Source organism: Stegostoma tigrinum, chromosome 16 (genome assembly GCF_030684315.1).
Source record: "Stegostoma tigrinum isolate sSteTig4 chromosome 16, sSteTig4.hap1, whole genome shotgun sequence".
NCBI classification, from domain to species: Eukaryota; Metazoa; Chordata; class Chondrichthyes; order Orectolobiformes; family Stegostomatidae; genus Stegostoma; species Stegostoma tigrinum.
Genome location: NC_081369.1, coordinates 43,600,286 through 43,620,832, shown reverse-complemented (window position 1 = coordinate 43,620,832; position 20,547 = coordinate 43,600,286). Strand labels below are relative to the sequence as shown.

The following is a 20,547-nucleotide window of genomic DNA, read 5'->3' as shown; positions in this document are numbered from 1 at the left end:
CAGTGCTTGCGAAAAGCCGTCAATGTGCTGCAGCAGTCGGGAGATGTGTCGAGAAGGAGGTGCACAAGATCAAAAAAAATCCAGAGTATGCATGAAAGAATCGCAGCATGGGAGCCAGCTCTCATTGTCTGTGAGCGCACTCCTGCCAGTCGCGCATGTCGTTTCTCATTTTATTACAATAAAAAGGCGCAAGGAGTGTCACTTCGATAACCACAAAGCTTTTTTTTGAAAAAAAGCAGGTTACCCTTACTTTCAAGGCGCAATTGTGAAGTGGTTAAAATCCACAAGTTAGGGAAAAGCATTTTTAAAAATAAGCAGTTGATGTTTTGTTTCTTTTTGCAAAGTGAGCTTGGCTACTGTGGTCAGAGTGTAATGTAAATGGACTGACTGAAGGGGACAATAATATCCCATTTGGGGTTGTTGCACAGATATTTCACAGGCCCAAGCTAAAGATGAAATGTGGATGCCAAAGTGATCTTTGACCTTCCTGAGTTACTTCATACAGTATTATCTTTTGATGATATTGGTATGTGAGGTTCCTTCGCTTTCTCTCCAAATCTGATTTATTTTTTGCTTCCTTTGATCTTTTAAAAGAAAACTTGGGTTTTCAAAATTGGCTTAAGGTAGAATGTTACATGAGTAAGGAGTCTTATTAAAAATCAGTGCAGCACAGCAGGAGAAGAGGTGGTAAAATATCTTTTATATGACAGATCTCATCATGAGGTGAATGTTCAAGTCGTCATGGGGACTGCCTATTGGAATCCTGCACTTAACCTGAGATTTTAATTTGATGAATTAACGTGGTCCAAAACAGTGCGTGCGGAAAGGATTATAAGATCCTCCTTTTAAAGCACTTCTTTTTTTTGTGTCAAGCCTGGTATCCAGACACCAGGGTGAGCTATATTATAACCATGTGCACAGGTTGGGGGAAGGGTGGTGGTATTCTGGAGAAACAGGTTGACTTTGAATGTCTGCTTGCTTAGGGTGACACCTATAGGTTAGACGTGGAAATGAGTAGGTCGGTTAAACAACAATTGGAGGTTTTTGATCCACCTGTTCAGACATGTTGTGCCATATATCTGGGGAAGAGGGGGACTGTTTCCTGGACTTTCTGGGCTAAAGATAGGAATATTACCATTATGCTACAAGAGCGCTAAAACAACAATTGTATGCTGGTAGAGTGTGCTTCTTATTTCAATCTTCAGCTTAATTTGGGCATATTTTATACTCTCCCTTTTCTCTAAAGTATTCTACAACTTGCTTTAGTAAACTTAAGTGCAACTATTCCACTGTGCCATGCATAAATTATCAGTGATAATGGACATACCTCAATCCAAATTGAGTGGTTCGGATATGAAAGCAACAGGTACATGTTAGAGCCATCCGAGGCACTATTGTAGTGTTTCAGAATGGAACCCAATATAACCTATGTGAGACATTTCCATTCTGCACACTTTGTAGGTACTGTCTTGTTCAGGTTGAATTATGAATCACTATCAACTTGGAAGAAGTACACTTCTTAAAAACATATTTCTCTCCCTCTAGAAGAAAGTAATGAAGATGTGGAGGGTCCTAATGAGTCCATCCAGGAAGCAGAAGATTCTACCAAAGACAAAGACAGTGTGGGCGAGAAGGAACCCATCAAAGAAACAGGTAGGACGCTACATGCTGCTTCAATCTAAATGCATCCATACTTTATCCTGGGAGAGATAATCATGAACTTTTACAGGAAGTGGTTCAGTGTCTCCAAACTATATCAGTGCATGCCACCAAATACAGCACTGTGACCATCTAAAAGCTCTTGACAGCATATAAAAGGTATTGTTCTTAATTTTGTTTCTTCAATATGCAACAATTCCTTATACGGTAGAAAGAGTTTCAAACGAAAGCCAAAATAAACCAAGCCAGCATAAATCACAAAAAGGTAGCATACATGTTTGGGAGGTTTTAAGGAAGTCAAATGGAATGTTGGCTTTTATTTGAAAACCAGCAGAATATAAAAAGTAGTGAAGTCTGGCTAAAACAATGCAAAACACTAGTTAGACCATACCTAGAATACTGCGAGTTTTTTCATTCCCTTAAGTAAGGAAAGATGTATTGGTATTGAAGGCAGTCCAGAGAAGGTTCACAAGATTGATCCCAGGTGTGGGGGGATTGTTTTGTGAGGAGAGGTTGAGTAGTTTGGACTTGTTCTCATTTGGAGTTGAGAAGAATGAGAGGCAACCTTATTGAAACATAAAGGATTTTTAGGGGTCTTAACAGGGCAGATGTGGAAAGGCTGTCTTCCCTTCGAAGTGAGTGTAGGGTGAGAGCATAATCTCAGAATATGGGATTCCCCATTGAAGATAGAAATGAGGAGTAATCAGAAAATCTGTGGAATTCTTTACCACAGAGGGCTGACAAGGCTGGGTCATTAACTATATTCAATGCTGAAATCGATAGATTTTTAATCAGTAAGGGAATCAAGGGTCAAGGTGAGTGCCAGGAAGTTTGAAATGAGGATTATCAGATCAGCCATGATCTCATTGAATAGCCCACTTCTGCTCCTGTATCTTGTGGACTCAAGATCATGAGTATACATAGTGATGCGCAGCAGTTTGGATTGAGTTATGTCCGGTCAAATTTGAGCTAATAGGTTCCTGAAAGTAGGCAAGTTAAGCCAAAACAAACAGGTGAATAAATGATCATGGCTGAAATAGCATAAGTCTGCACTTGCAAAGGTGAGAAAACTTGGTTCCAACTCTCTTTGGATTCAGACTGCCCAGTTTATTTTGCATTGTAGTTTGTGTTTGGCTATTCTTGTTATCATATTGAAGTTAGTTGTTTGGTGACTGAATAACAATGTGGCATTTTACTCTTTCAAGTTGTCTTTTAGTGCGTGGTATGTTGCGGGTGGAGAAATGACCTGGGTGTTTATCGCATGAGCCCAAAGACATATTGAAACTTCCCTCATCATCATGCTGCAAATCAGGACAATTATTTTAGACATTATTCCAGATAATTTTTTCTCCTAATATTTTATTAAATGCTGAAAGACAGTGAGTTTTCCTCACAAGTAAAACACTGGACACTGGAACTCATTTAAGCTCAAATGTTCCCAGCCTTAAGTTCAAATCTACTTGTCATTTGTTGATTCTGTTTTGATGGGTGGAAGTACTGTTCCTGGAGACTCACTACTGTATCATACACCTGAAAAACTGCTGGACCAATCATAGCATAATGATGACAGATAGGCACAGTGACATTAAAAAGTATGGAAAACAACCACATTAATTAAAATGATCAGTTATTCATGAAACATTTAAATATTCATCACATTTGAAAAAGGTGCAAAGAAACTATTACCCTTTTTAAATACTGTAATTGCATAGTCAATGGAATCTGTAGCAGTCTCAGTTTAAAAAAAAATTTAGTAAAATGACTACAAATCGAAGGAATGTAATAGAAAGAGTTTGGGATTTCATGTAAAGGCAGTTTCCATTAATATTGCCAATCAATTTAAAAAATAATTCTTCTGAAATTGGTCTAAAATATTAGCCTAGCATTCTCCGTAATATGGTTGCTTACTTCAGCACCACACTTCTATTAAATTCCACTTGTGTCTGGCCTCAATTTGCTATAGGAAAAATTATTCTCTGATAACGCAATCTCCATAATAACTAGTTTTTCACACAAAATGCTTTGTGATTGCACTGTAATTCTTTTAGATGAAAATTGCTTTATCAGGCCATAAAAATGAATAAAACCTTATTAAAATGATGCATTACTTTAATGAAATGATTTATGAAGTTTTGTGAGCATTTAAAGATTAATAAGAATTATAAAACTAAACAACACCGACCCGTAAATGGTCTTTTCACCTGTGTGTTATTTTCTATAAAATGAGCTACAAAAAGGTTACAGTTTGGCTTTTCCATTCACTCAATTTGCTCCAAATGGTCTCCCCACAAAAATGTACATTTATCACAAAGATGTTGCATATTTTTTTAAAAATTAACTCTTTGAAGGCTGAATTTCTTCAAAATACCTTATATTTCACACAATTTCTTCATGAATAACATAGTTTATGTAAAATTCTGTGAGATGAGATAAACAGTAGAAATTCAGTATGCAGCTACTTGGTGATTTTTTTAATCAATTCTATAAGTATTCTTATTATTAACATTTAGAATTAAAGCAAACTACTGCAGAAGCAGGAAGTTTAAACAAACATAGAGACTTATGGAGACACTCAGCAGGTCTGGCAACATCTGTGTAGAGAGAAACAGAATTAACATTTCAAGTCCAGTATGACTCCTTCAGTTCCCCAGAAAAAGTCATTCTGGACTGAAAACATTAAATCTGTTTTTCTGTCCACAGATGCTGCCAGATTTGCTGAGTTTCCCCAGTGTTCTCTGTGTTTGTTTCTTATAAATAACAATTCATGTAACGTAGCCAATTGTAAATAGCTGTACAATTTAATGGGGTGGAGATCCAATTCATTGTGCATATAAATGTATTTGTGCATGCAGGTGTATGACTCCATAACATTTGCAATAATGGCTGGGTTGGAGCTCCTCAGAAGACTGTAATAAAACAAAGATTCCAATGACAGCATGAACTGCACTCAATGTGTTGCCTACAATTCAGTGCCTTATTTTACACAAGTTACAGTATTTATACACTTAGGAATGTCTTGACGACTAAGATTGCCTTGTCCACAAGCATCCTGTATGACATTGTGTGAAGCTGGATGACCACAGCAGGCTAAGCAGCATATCAGGAACACAAAAGCTGACGTTTCAGGCCTAGAACGTCAGCTTTTGTGCTCCTGAGATGCTGCTTGGCCTGCTGTGTTCATCCAGCTTCACACTTTGTTATCTTGGATTCTCCAGCATCTGCAGTTCCCATTATCTCCTGTATGACATTGTTTGTTTCAAAACTGACAGTGGATGTGAAAGGATGAAGAGCACTTATCAGCAGTTGTAACAAAACCTTCTCTGGTTTTTAATGCTATGTGACCAATGATCCATAATTATTCTCCTTTCACTAATACAGGAAGAGCAATTATAATTTTTTAAAAACCATATAACTTCCATCTCCTGGTGTAAAGATGGTTTGTGTCCAAGCTGTTACAGGCTCTCATTTTGCAGACAAAAATCACCTGTAGCACATGTACTTCTGATAAAATCATGATTTCCATCCTAAAGAGACAAATCTCTGTAGAATTACTGAGACTTCATGGAACTTTGTTAACTGCAAAATTTACCATGAAATTGAGGCGTGTTAAGCCCTTCCTATGCTATAATCTTGTGTTTTCTTTGAGAAACACAGGGTCCAAAAGCCTATTAAATAAATGGAGGCAAAATGACTAGAATAGACCATGTTTGGTTTCCTATATATTTGAGAGCTGCTGATTGTGTTCTATATCTCCTCACCCATCAGTTAAAATTTCTTCAATTATAAGGATTGGGGAAACACACCTCTGCAACCGATAAAATTTGCTTATGCTTTACATAATACCAGATATGCGCAACAATTCAGCAGTAAGTTGTATGAATGCCTTTTTTGTAGTTTCATATAAGTACAAAAATTAAAAATATGTTCAAATTTGACACTAAATATAGGCTTACAGTTTAGTTCTGCGTAGGAAATCATTGCTGTATAAAGCACCAAATAGCTCATGATTTAACAACAGAGCTGCTACACTGATATGAGGACATAGAGACAATTGTTTTTGAAACTACTAGTAAACTTGAGCTTGCAATTTTGTTTTTTTCATATGTATATTTCAATTAGCCAGGTGACTCAATAATTAACAAATGCTCATGCATTTTTCAAGGTTAAGACAGCTCATGGATTTAGTGCTCAATTTTGCTACAGCCGTTTCTATTTCTAGCTGTTGAAGCAGCCAATTTCTTCAAATTAATTTAATGAGCAATATAAAATACATGAAACTTTGTTGAGGCAGGCAATAAAATATTCTCATTTACTGGAGGTGATATTGAAATTTGCAGCTATTCTGGACTTTTACACTTCCCTGCATGAGAGACTGGCAAAGAGAAGGCCCACAGACCCTTCCTAAAGGGGGTCTCAGTGATTCAAGTTCAGATCTTGTTCACACTTATCTGTTAGATAAAAAAATGTATATAGGTAACTGTAGCCTTCCCCACAAACAGTATGGAAAGTAAACATGCCATCAACTAAGTAATCTGGACTGGAGGCACATGTGAGAAGATGCAAAAGTGAAGATAATGTCCTTCTTAGTCAGCAGAACCTATCCCATGGAATATTACAACTCAACAATACCTTGCAAAGAACTATAAAAGATGATTGAATTCCTCCATCCAGTGCTTTTCATATGCTAACTTGGCATGTAGTATATGACAGGCAAAATAGAGAGGCAATAACCAGCAACCTCTCAACCATAATCTATTAATATAAGCATCTATCATTATGGTCAGAGTTATAAGGAAGTAGCAGTTTAATGGAAGACTATGAAAAATAAATGAAGGAATTGTGTAAAAAAATGAAGGGTAATACCAACAATAGGCAGGTAGCAACCAATATTGTCAATTTCATTGATTAACTGCTAATAATAAGTTTCAAGAATAAACTGATTCTGAAAGTGTCTAATTGTTTCTATGCCCTATTCCGTTCCACAAGTTCCTGTACTAAAAATAAAATATTTATGAAACTATGGCCTAAAGGTTGAAGTTGCTCACCTAACGTTGTGCGATTAGTGAAATGGACCGTTTCTGATTTGAGTTGGAGAGAGAGGAAGGGAGAAATAGCTATTAAAGATGGTATTAATGGACTGCAAGCAAAGAAAAGTTGTCATGGAAGTGTGTTTATGGTGTATAGTGCTGGCAGGCATGATTTCAATAGGCTTTGACATGTTTAACATAAATGTATACAGCAGGGCTCCTGCATTCATGAATAATTCCTTCAGGCCCCATGCCTCCCTAATTACTGAAATTGAAAAAATAGGTCATGCGCATCTTTACTTGAACAGCAGTTTTTTTTTCCTTCTCTGAGTGCTGGATGTGCAGAATATATCTGTGATACAATGAGCTAGCTGGACAAACAGCTGAAAGGGCAAATAGAATGTAAAGGTGAACAGTAATGTGTAAAAAAAACATTTATTTTAATTTTAAGCAAATCATTTCATTTAAATCATCTGAGGAAGAATAAAGGATCTTGTACTCACTGTCAGGCAAGTTTTAAAAAAACACGTTGGAACCATTTGTCTGATACCTTGTACAATGTGCTTGAGAGTATTTTTATTTATTTTCATCTTTAATGTGATACACTAAGGAGTATGACATATGTATTTGCGGACACAAAAAGAATGAACTTTCAAAATGTAATGTATTGCATTACTTATTTAAATAATTATAATTAAATTATATAAGACAGCTTCCTTTACTATGGCTTTAACTGGGTTTTGTTTTAAATTCTTCAATTATCAAATCTATACAATATCAATAATTTATTTTCACAGAATCTTGGCTGTAAATTAAATTTTTAATTTTGCAGTCAGCTGTGGTGTTACTAAGATTTATAAGCCAGGCCAATGTCTTACTCGCCCACACCATAATTAAATCTATGCCAGCTTCCTGACTAATATCGTAATGCTATCAACATAGAAAACCCACAGTGGAACATAGAAACATAACAGAAAGTTTCATAAATTGTAAACAATGTTTTTAACCTCCCATCCTCTTTCCCTTTTCTTTACCTTTGAATTTTGGATTAAGCGAATAGATTACCACATCCATAAATATCTCCAAAGTTGTCATCTATTGGTGCCCCTTAGTCACCCAGCCATTTAACATGCAATACTTTGAATGAAGAAACCACTGCATACTCTTTACTGGTTAGATTTTTTCTCCTGCTCCCATCATGATATGGCTAAGATCAGCATATGTCCCCAGGATGAAATCTTTAGTGTGAATACCAGCTGAGACCGGAATCTGAAATTGGGTCCCTTTGTTAAAAATCAGGATCCCCTTGTGTCAGAGCCACCGAGACTCCAACCCACCTCTTGAAAACCCTACTGTCATCTTTCACAATAAATATAAATTGACAAGTTAATGGTAAGGCTGAGGAAAATGCAAGAAGATGCAATGTAGGTATGATTTTTGAATCTTATTCATTGGTGCCTGTTTGATGACCTACCTAGACTGCAAAATCAGAACTAATGAGTATTAAAGCTGTCTAATATACCACGGACTTCACATTCAATTAAATCACTCAAAAGGTATTTTTCCACAGAGCCATAAATAAAGATAGAAGCCGATTGCTGTAGCAAAAATTAACCTAATAGATGATACCTAAAATGTTATGAGAAGCTGAGAATCATAAAGGAAAATGTCATAAGGGTTAGTTTGTTTGCATTTTTAACATTCAGCACTGCACCAATGAAAGGTCTTTGTAAGTAATGTAGAATGCCTGGAGCATTGTAGGGTAGAATAATGAGCTGCAATATTTCTATTCTGGATAAATAATAAACTTTAGACACTTCAGACAACTTAATCCAAGAATACATTATATCTTAATGAGAGTGTACCTGACTGACATTTTTCTGTGAAACCAGGCATTTTTACAGTTTAATGCAATGCCTGGGCCAAAATTCTCAGTTCTGTCCCAGTCTTGAGATAATGCTTCAAAAAGACACCTAACCAAAGGAAGCTTTTATATCCCTTTTATTGGGCAATTTTGACATTCTGCTGATGGCAGGATTTGCATTTTCATTTTTCACCATATAACCTTATGAATAAAAGTATTGTGACTTGTTCAGATTCAACCTTTACCATATGTAAAAATATATTTAACTCAGCCAACCAAAAATAAGAGTAGGTGGCAAATATTTGGTGAAATTTCACCCACAAAATACTGTGTAAAATATTCACCTTGCACACCATCATAGGCAGAGTTGAGGAGATTTTATGACGTGCCATTTTGGTAAAGATCTGCTGAAGATATGCCCATGAAGCTTGGCTAGGTTGTATGCTGTTGTTAACTTTGGAGCAGGTTAAATTCAAGAAAAAGAGGAGATGAAGTTCTTTATGAGGAATAGTTTTGAAGGATTTTGTGACTGAGTTTGATAATGTACATGCTAAGTGGACTGCCAAGCCAAGTTGTAAGATATCTCCTAGTTATACCAATATTTAATTTATTATTTATCATTTCTGATCAAATGTGATTTACCTGTTAGACATAAATTAACTTATGTTGATTCTGGATGTTAAAGTATAGGTGGTTACTCAAAAAAATAGTGTTTTCTTTGCCTCTTGCACAGTAAGTTTTTTTTAAATCATGGAATCTTATGGCTTCATTCTTTAGTGAATAACTGACTTCTTTTTAAGAAAACAAGCTGCTAGTCTCAAACATGACTTTAATACATCAACACTATCTCAGAAAGTCATCCAGGAACTTGCAATCAGTTTCAATTCAAGTTTCTCATGTAGAAGGAGCAGGAAAAGGTAAAGATGTAAATAATGCCTACAAATTATTCACCAGTTAGATCAGGTTGTAATAATCAGAGTTAACCTTGCCAGACAGTCAGCACACTGTTCTCATGCAGTAGAAATTGTTGTTCCCTTTGGCAAATGGTACTTTTGTGATTATGGTATGATGAGCAAAGATGCAACACTTTGACGGCATTGTTTCTTTTTTCCACCAATACTCAGGGTTATGTAATGCTAGATTGGGGTTGAATGGGGGAATGTTGTTGCTCATAGCACTTGACCTGCAGCTCATTCTCTAGAATTAACCTTCCATACTGTTGTCAGTGGTTGCCTCAACTCAATGTGCTGCAGGTTATGTCTCCACATAAGCCAGGGTGCGTGTATCGTATTGTGTTGAAGAACTTCGGTTCATCTTAGTTGTATTTAATTAGAATTTGAGTTAAAAATATGGGAAATTTTTATTCTATGCAGAAGTTACTTAAAACAGCGCATCTGTTTTTATTCTTGCATTAAGCTTGATGGGACTGTGCTCAACACCCCAAAATTCAGCAATTCTGGTGATCCATTTCATGGAAATAAAACTCTTAACACATGCAGAGATCCATTTGCTTCTTGCAGGGTTTCCTGTTATGACATGAAGCTCTAATAATGTAATCAATACGAAAATGAGGTTTCCATTCTTGTGTGCAGGATACATTGTCCTCTTACTATTAACTACTTGTCATTTTCCTCATTTCAATCCAAAATCTATTTATTTTACATAATTATTCAGCAATCAGAATGATGATGGCATTGTGGTACTGTCACTGAACTACTAATCCAGAGGTCCCTCCATAAGGTAATGACACAGGGTCAAATCCCACAATGCCAGCTGATGGAATTTATATTTAACTGATCAAAACAAAATTCTGGGGTGAAAATTAACTAGCAATATGGAAAAAATGTCCATGAAACCAGAGAGAAAGGATGCATCAAGATCAAGATCCTTTCTGCTGAAGCAACGTGCCAAATACCTATCAGCTGCATCCATCAGCCCCTGCTCAAGGGTCACTGTAATATGTAAGTTGGGGCTGGGGATCCTGTTTACCTGACTACTATCGTTGAGTACTTGTCAGTCGAGAACCTTGAGCTGGTGAGCCAGTCAGCCCGGCACAACAAGAAGACATGCTTCATCCCATCTTGTCATCTGCAATGATGAGGAGTTCAACAGGTTGCTGGGAGGGATCACCATCGCCCAAGTCAGGATCCTGCCCAACATCCAACGAACCGGACACTGAGCGAGGATTTATATCTAAAAGAGGAATGAGATCAGAAAACATATCAATAGTGGTGATCATGAAATTGCCATTACTTGTCCATCTGGATCACTAATTCCGTTGGCTTTGGACTCTCAGTAATGTGATTGACTTTTAATCTCCCTCTGAAATGGACTAGCAGGCCACTCAGTGGCACTAAACTGTCGCAGAAAAATCTTAAATCAGTAAAACTGAACATGCTCTCTGTCCTCAATGAAAATACGAGAAGAATCATAGGCACACATAGCCTAGCTGTCCCTGCAAAGGTCTTTATATCTTAGGGCTTGTGCCAAAAATAGCTGTTCTACTGATTAATCATGCAACTGCCTGTAACAAAGTCATGTTCACAAAATCATACCCTGCAGCCAAGACCCCACTAGGACAATTCATTATTAATTCCAGACTACATGAAATCTCCTAGCATCAGGTCAAATTTGAACAAGGAAACCTCATACTGATTCCAATTTACTGCTGTCCCTCAGCTGACCAATCAGTATTCCTCCATATTGAGCACCATTTGGAGAATCAGAGAGATTGGGAAGAGCATAGAATATACTCTGAGTGGGGAACTTCAGTGCCTACCCATGCATAACTGAAAAAGAAGTGCCACCCCAGTCAAGCTATAATGCAGGTCAACTTGCATGCCAAACTATTAAAATTCTGAGGGTTAAAATTGACCAGAAACTGAAACAGAATACAAACAAGGGACTTAAGTGATTCTACAATCAAAGAATTGTTCAAAGCTTTGCAGTCCTGTCACATCCAGTTATGAACAATGGTGGGTAGTTAAACAATGAACAGGAGAAGGACACTATTCAAATATCAGCACTGTCAATGATGGGACTGCCTGATACACCAGTACAAAAAGACAAGATGGCAGAATTTTCAAAGTGTTGTTGACAGTGTTATGAGAAGCATTTACAGAACAATAACTAAACACACTGATGCCTGTTTTGGATTCTGCTAGGGCCACTCAGCTCCTGACCTCATTACATCCATTGTCCAAGAGGTGAAAGTGACTACCCTTGACATCACAGTAGCCCCTGATGAAGTATGGCATTAAAATAAGGGACCCTGGTAAATGTGAAGTCAATGGGAATTAGGGGTAGCATTCTATGCTGGTTAGAGTCAAACCTAACACAAAGAAAGATTGTTGGGTGTTACCGGGGGCCATTTGGTTCAGTTTCAGGACATTGCTGAAATCCTCAGACTAGTGTCCTCAATCGTACTATTTTCAGATGCTTTTTCAATGACCTTTCCATCATGAGGTCAAACATGGGCATGTTCACTGATTATTTCACAATATACAATACCACTTGTAACACTTCAGATACAGAAAGAATCCATGCCAATAAGTAGAAATGCAACATTCAAGCATGGGATGAAAATTGGCAAGTAATATACTTGTGCCATACACAACTGCCAATCAAGGACCAATCTCACTTTGACCATTAACAGTTTTAACATCACTGAATTGCCACTATTAATGTTCTGGGAGGTTAAAATTGGCCAGAAACCGAACTGTGCCAGCTTTATAAGCACTGTGACTAAAAGAGGAGGTCAGCAGCAGATGGGTAACTCCACCAGCCTGCAATAATTTGTGAATATAGTTCAGCACCACCTTCTCAATGGCAATTAAGATTGGACAACAAACACTAGCCTTGCCAGTAATGCCTGAATTCCACAGTAGTATTAAACAAAACAGCACTTGCTGGATTCCTGTTTGCAGACCCAAAGTAATAGATCAGGTTATCCTAAGGCTTCTTTGTTCATTTAATTTCACCCAGACCGCCAGAACAGATGTTTAATAAATTTTGTTGAAATAAATTAGTGTGTTTCATCATATGTCTTCTAGCTGTCAATTTTCCACATATTCTGCAACAAAAGGCAGGGAAGGTCAGTCACCCAAACAACTGCATCAGGTAACATCTGACAACATTAACCAGCTTCAATTGCAATTCTCTTTACATAAGCACTTAATGCACAAGGGAAACCAATTAAGCAGTAGCACATTTTAAGTGGTACAGACAGGAGCACTATTTAATCAAACAGGTTATATGCAGGTAACCTTTGGGAGCTCTTATGGCACAGTGGTAGTGTCACTACCTCTAAGCCAGGAGACCTGGGTCAAGTCACACCTGATCCATATCTCTGAACACGTTGATTAGAAGATGAAGGAGCAGAATTAGACCACGTGGTCCATCAATTCTGCTCCGCCATTGGATCATGGCCAACATGTTTCTCAACCCTATTCACCTGCTTTCTTCCTGTTACCTTTGATTCTCTTACTAATCAAGAACCGATCTATGTGTGTCTTAAATATACTTAATGACACAATATCGACAAGCTTCCACAGCCTTCTGTGGCAATGGGTTCTACAGATTCACCACCTTCTGGCTGAAAAAATTCCTCCTCATTTTAGTTAAGGGACGTCCCTTCACTCAGAGGCTGTGTCCTCGGGTCCTGGCCTCTCCTATTATTGAAAATATTTTCCCTATGTGCTCTCTATCTAGGCCTTTCAGATTCTGCAAGTTTAAATCAGATCCCACCGCATCCATCTAAACTCCATCAAGTACAGAGCCAGGGTCCTCTACTGCCCCTCATATGACAAACCCTTCATTTTTGTAAACCTCTTCTGGATTCCCTCCAAGGCCAGTACATCCTTCCTTACATACAAGGCCCAAAACTGCCTACAATATTCCAAATGCAGTGAGACTGGAGCCTTATACAGCCTCATCCCTACAGTACAGTACATCTTTGCTTTTGTACTCTAGCCCTCTCAAAATGAGTGTTAACATTGCATTAGCCTTAGTGACTGACAACTGAACCTGAAGAGAATCCTAAATTCGAACTTCTAAGCCCCATTGTACTTCAGATTTCCAAAGCCTTTCCCCATTTAGAAAATAATTTATCCCTATATTTTTCATTCAAAAGTGTAGAATCTCACACTTGCTGATATTGTATTCCATCTGCCACTTCTTTGCCCGCTGTCTGAGTCTCTCCAAGTCCTTCTGCAACCTCCCTGCCTACTCCACACTACCTGTCCCTCCACTTGAACTCCAGTATCATTTGCAAACTTAGCAAATATGCCCTCAGTTCATTTGTCCAGATCGTTAATGTTGTGTTCTCAACACTGATCCCTGCGGAACTCGACAAGTCATCGACTACTATCCTGAAAAAGCCTCCTATATCTCCATTTTCTGCCTTCTGCCAGTCAGACAATCCTCAAACCATTACCAGTACCTTGCCCCTAACACCATGGGCTCTTACTTAGCAGCCTCCTGTGAAGCACCTTACCAAAGGCCTTCTGGAAACCCAAATATATCATGTCCACTAACTCTCTTTTGTCTAACCTGCTCATTACCATCTCAAAAGAATTTTAAGAGATTTGCCAGGCATGACCTCTCCTTGCCAAACCCATGTTGACTCAGCCCTATTTTACAATGCACTTCAAATATTCTGTAATTTCATCCCTAATAATGAATTCAAAATCTTTCCAATGACTGAGGTCAGGCAAACTAGCTCAAAATTTCCTGTGTTCTTCTTCCCCCCTCTCTGAAACAGTGCCATTTTCCAGTCTTCTGGGACCTTCACTGACTGTTGTGATTTTTCAAGGATCACCACCAATGCCTCCACAATCTCCTCAGCAATCTCCTTTAGAACCCTGGGTTGTAGTTCATCCAGTCTGGGTGCTTCCCCACCACCTTCTCCTTGTTGATGGCTCTGCCCCCAGAGACTCTTGAAATTCTGGGATGCTACTAATTTCTTTCATAGTGAAGAAAATATCTATGCAGGTCACCTTATAGCGTACACCACAGAACTTATTTGATCAGAAAGAATTAAGAATGATGTTGGTCATTTTCCTGCCTGTTGATCAAACAAAGATGTCTTCTAGCCAGGAACTATACGTCATTAAATTCCTGATGTAAAAATGAACAGCGAGTCAATACAAGCATACATCCACTCAATTTCAATTTTATAGTAATCTTTCTTCATTTTTATTTAGGTTGTTTACCTCAGGCAACAAAGAGCACTTCTTTCCTGAAAATAACTTGAACGACTCATAGATAAAAGTTGATACTCAGAGTCATAAAGAAATGAATTAAATCTGGCATCTTCCTTTTATAACAGCAGTCAGTGATTATAAGGTTAAAGTGTTGTGCAACTGTGAATTTTTATTATTAATAAGTGCGAGAAAGACAGGCAAATTTATAGCCGCAAAAGTTTATTAGTTTACGGTATTGTATTATAGACGCACAATGCTGAAAACACGGGACTTACGGAAAATGACATGAATTAATAATTACCTAATTGGCTCTTAGATTTTTTTTCACTGAGAGATGGAAGTTTATGTGATGTGCTTGTCAAAAGTACTTTAGCTGACTGATGTAGATGCCAAAGAGACAATAATTCCACCCCCCCCAGCTATGTACACACACACACACACACACACACACACACACACACACACACACACACACACACACACACACTCTCTCTCTCTCTATGTCTCTCTAACTCTAACTCTCTCCCTCTCCTTCTCCCACTCCCTCCTTTAGTAGTGTTCTGTGTAGGTTTCCTGCATAGCTTTGGTGTAATGTACGGTGTTACAGCAGATTGTTGTACGTGTGGGTAAAGTCAGGCCTGCAGTGTAATCATTTTTGACGCCTGATGTTTGATTGAGACTGACATTTTAATGTCTGAAGCTGTGCAAGAGGTCAGATGTGGTTAACCTGGCTTTCTAACCTCCCTCTACTAGCAAAAGCAATGTCATTTAATCAGCCTAAATTTAACTCTTTGAGATCTAGGCACTAGCGACAAAATAGCTTTCTGAAGTGTCAGCTTCAATCCTTGCCTCCTAAGCAATAAAATAGATGAATGAGATATGTTTCAGGCACAATGTGAAGAGTGCGATATCCAATCAGCTGACCCATGGAATACTATAAGTAGAAATACTTGATTTGGTGTGGTTGATGAAAAATGCACGAAAAATATATGTCCCCCACCTCCACAAGTCTTCAAGCTTTAGCCAAAGACTTGATACAGAACAACTGGTAATCTGTTTAGTGTTAATTACAAAGTAGGCAAAATGGATAGCCAAACTCATTGACAACTTTAAAATACAATTAAGATTGCACCCTCCCGATGCTAGCTAAATTATCTGGGTAGAGGTATGTATATATACTTGTGAAAAATATATTTACTCATGGAACTTATTCAAAATGAATCTATATTTGGCTGAGCTCTCAGGCATCCTTTATGCTTTCTCTTAATTTTTCAGATTTTTGCAAGTATTATTTCATATAATCATGAGAATTAAACCTCAGGAACAGCCATTTCTGCTCTCATTCTTAGGGTACACAAGAAAGCAATGACATCACAGTGTTCCATAGTGTAAGTTAAAAGTGATGAACAGTGATTGATAAATACCCTTTAAAAATGACCCGTTATTTTGATTTAGTAGTTTGAAATATAGATCCAGTAAACATTTGGAAAAAAGCTATGGTCTCTTGGCCTTAAAGGTTTTTCCATTGCTGCCATTAACTTCCAGTTTGGCAGGCAAACAGGATTGTAAACTCTTCCACTAGTTCAGTTCTGACCTTGCTGTGTCAGATGGTAGGAGATACACATTAGTTTAAAAAGCAGAAACATGAAAATCGGTGAAAATGGTTAGTTTTCTTTAGAGATTCCATAAACTCTTGTCAATTACAGTTTCAGCATTGTAGCCAGTTTTGATTTCATACCGACTAAGGCAACACGCCATGTGCAATCAGATCATCATGAATCTTTGCTGTAATTGTTCAGATGCAGTTTGTAATGTTTTGGCTATCCTGCAGGCCTGTAAAAATATGTTAATCTTTACTGTATTATGAGTTACATAGTATGCATTTCCTGTCAGTGGCAATTACTTGTAATAATATTCCCTCTGTCACGTCTTGCTCATCATATTCTGCTGACAATACCTCACTCAGGTAAGCAGTGCCATGTCACTCGTGGCTAGCCATGACCAATGCCATGTGAGAGGTGCACATGTAATTTACTAGTCAATCATGTTTAGCATTGCACATAGGGAGTGAGTCCTGTTGTAATCTCCAGATGTAGCAGGGCTACAGGCTAAAGATAATTGAAAGAAAATCTGTTGGTATACTTTAGTCACCATTGTCAAATTTTTATTCTTTCATGGAACCTGACTTTTGCTGGCAAGGTCAGCATTTATTGCTCATCCAAAAGTAGTGACAGGAGGCCTTCTTATACTGCCAGAGTCCATGTTGTGAAGGTGCACCCTCAGTGCTGTTAGGAAGCGACTCCCAGACTATGACACTCAAACAATGAAGGCATGACAGTTTAGATCGAAGTCAGATGGTGTGTGGCTTGAATGGGAACTGGCAGGCAGTAGTGTTCCCGAGCAATTGCTGTCCCGTCCTTCTCAGTTGCCGGGGTCCAGGATTTAAAGGTGCTGCCAACAGAACCTTCCTGAGTTGCTGCAATGCATCTTGTAGGTGGTACATGTGCCATTGTGCATTACTAGAGGAAGGAGCGAGTGTTGAAGTCAATGCATTGGGTGCCAATCAAATATACTGCCTGTCCTATGATAATGGGAACTGCAGATGCTGGAGAATCCAAGACAACAAAATGTGAGGCTGGATGAACACAGCAGGCCCAGCAGCATCCCAGGAGCACAAAAGCTGACGCCTCGGGCCTAGACCCTCTCTGATGAAGGGTCTAGGCCCGAGCCGTCAACTTTTGTGCTCCTGGGATGCTGCTGGGCCTGCTGTGTTCATCCAGCCTCACATTTTGTTGTCTTCTATACTGCTTGTCCTAGATGGGTTTAAACATCTTTAGTTTGGTTGAGGCTGGCACTCATGTGGCATGAATGTTGCTCGTTACTTATCAGCCCAAGTCTGAGATACACATCTTACTGCATGTGGACACAGACTGCTTCACTTCAATGAGTTTACCTTACATTAAATAGTTCCCACAAAATGGCTTTTAGTTGCTAGGTGGTTAGAACATCATTTGGAAATAAGTCATGTGTGAATGAGAAAAGAACCTAGTTTCCTTTTGTATTTGTGTCTATCTATTGCCCTCTCTCTCCATCTCATAATTGTTTGAAATGGAATTTCCATCTCACTGTGTAAACTACAGTATTAGCCTTTTGAAGTGTCAACTAAAACACAAGTGACGCAATTAGCTTGTATGAAAATTTAGTTGTTTCTTTCATGAAAAAAGACTGTCCTTTCTTTCAGTCCTGTACCTCTAACCTCAATATCTGTCCAGCCCTGTCACATTTCAAAGTGCATAGGTCATAAAATGAAGCCTACAGGTCTCCAATCATGATCGTTGTTCCTTTCTTGTTCTTCCCCTTATGCAGGTATGTTTTATTCCAATAATGTCATATTGTTTTTTCAAAACTAACATTAAAATACAATTGAGCTGAAGCTGCTAGATACTAAATAAAGTACTCCTCAGCACAAAAATTGAACAGACCATTATATCTTGGGAAATTAAATAAATTGCATAAGCTCATTCTACACAGTTCAAATTCAACTTACATCACCAGACCCGGGACAGAAGCATCAACTTCATGCCTTGACATATTGGGGAGATTTCGAGAAGCACTAAAAGTCTCAATAGACAATTAGTTGATAAATGTAATCATGCTATTGTGAAACATGAGTTTGAATTTCATATTTTAATTAAACTCTTGTTTTTGGCATTTGAAGTTTCGGTAACGGTGGATGAAAACAATCAGCACATGGTAAAAAATATAGATTCAGAACTTTGTGAGAACCAATGGCTCAATTGTAATCAGGGTGATCTTTTCCATTCAAAATGTGGGCATAGGGATTTATAATAGAAAACGCTGTGCATTCCATTCAAATTCCAAGCAATCCCAGTTCTAAAACATTTCCCAGCTTAAGTTGATGCGTGTTAGAAAAGCAGCCATGCAAAGTACTTTTCATCCAGTTTTTATTTATGAGAATTCTTTGAACATTTTCCAAATTCCAGAGTATTTATCAATATCAAGACCTGTGTTCAGATGTTTTATGCATTCCTTACTTGAGTTGCAATTTTTGACAGTTTGTATAGCTACGTATATTTTTCCCCTTTTGCTCATAAAATTAGTCTGTTTCCAATTGTGTTTAAACTGTCAGTTTAAATGGAAGTGATCCTAATCATTATCCCTCCTTTAATTCAAAATAAATTAAAAGGTACAATGGAACATAATGCACCGTTCATAATTCCTATTTTATTCTTCTCTATAAAAATGAACACTATGGAATGAAAACAATGTATATTCCAATTAATACTTTCTGGAGCCCAAGTTAAAAATAAGACATATAAGAAGGAATATGTAAAAAAAAATTGAACCAAATACTGAGTGGCCAATTCAGTCTGCTGCTTTGCAGCCCTGATCTGGTCCAGCATGGCTTGCATCTTTGATATGGCCCACATCCCAGCAACAGCTCCAACCCAATCTAACTCCTGGCAAAGTACCCAAAGTGAATTGTAAACATGTCTAATTGCTCAGCAGGAAAAGACCAGTTTGATCTACAGCACTAACCCACAGTCATGATGCCTGGACCAACATAACAAGGCACTTTGTGTCCACCAACAAGATGCAGAAGAGAAAGAAACCAAGTTCAGAAAGGGGTGAAAATTCTTGTGTGTTCTGACGCACTCATGTATCTCAGAAACAGCCCAGGGGCTCACTTGGGCCATACATTACACCAGCTGTGAAATCTTTTTTTTAAAATATCATGCAATCTCTGTCCTTGGTAAAGACAGGGCCATCTCTTTCACACTACTCAAGTTGATAGTATATTCATACAGTTCATCACATCCTGGAAAAGTGGAACCACTGAACATCCAGCTTATTTCCTGCTGTTGTATAATTCAAGTATATTGAATTGAAGTATCTTGGCTGGTCAGCTCTCTAAATGAAATAAACGACTAATACAGCTATTCCATAATTTTATCAGCTTCCTGTATTAATATTTGGAATAAAAGAAAATCCATATGTTACCAGTAATATTATCAGTGTTAATAATTACAGTGAGTTGGTTACTGGTGGAATTAAAATACCACTCAAGTCTTGTTTCTCCTTCCTGAATCCCTCACTTGTGTTTTGGTTTCGCCTCTGCACTATTTTGGGTTATTAAATGATCCAGTCAGGGGATTTTGACCAGGGACAGTGCATAAAATAGATTGAGTGCCCAGCACGCCAGCTTCCCACCCATCCCAGGTTCACACATATAATACGGAGGGTGGGGCTGATGTTGAATTGACAGCTCACCCGTGATATGTAAATAAATCGTTAAGGGTGAATTGAATTTCTCAAAAGTTCAATTGGGATATTTGCTGACTTAAGTTTTACGACCCGGAGAGACTGAGAGGGGTTGAGGGAAATACATCCTTCAACGCTGTGAATGACATGGATTTAAAGAACGAAGCTGATTTAACAGTTTCTTTAAGGGTCTCAGAAAGATACTAATGTATCTAAAGAAAACAGCAGTGATTAAATGCATAAATTGTCTGAAAAAAACTGATTACGGCCATGCCAACTGAACAAGGAGCTTTAGTGTGGAGACAGTCGTGTTGATTCACTGAGGTCTGCATGTCTATAAGGTTGCTGTTGGGGTTAAAGCATTTCCTTTCTGACTTTTACCCCTTGTTGGGATAAAATTTATAAAAAACTCATTAACAATATTTCACAGCACAAGAAATATTTGAAGATTTTACCTTGGAGTAAAAGTCTCCTTTCTGACATTTATGGGTTCATCTCAAAATATTTCTTC

At 37.9% G+C, this 20,547-nt stretch overlaps 1 protein-coding gene across 4 annotated transcripts in view; it reads left to right on the top strand.

Annotated features, from left to right (window-relative positions):
* The window catches only part of zfhx3b (zinc finger homeobox 3b), a 499,602-nt gene that overhangs the window by 432,256 nt on the left and 46,799 nt on the right, over window positions 1-20,547 (top strand). For 3 of the 4 annotated variants that reach the window (XM_048546438.2, XM_048546435.2, XM_048546436.2), the window contains one exon: window positions 1,546-1,653. In XM_048546438.2, coding sequence (XP_048402395.2) covers window positions 1,546-1,653 — 108 coding nt within the window. The remainder of the gene's footprint in view (window positions 1-1,545; window positions 1,654-20,547) is intronic. The other variant, XM_048546439.2, reaches the window with a different exon arrangement.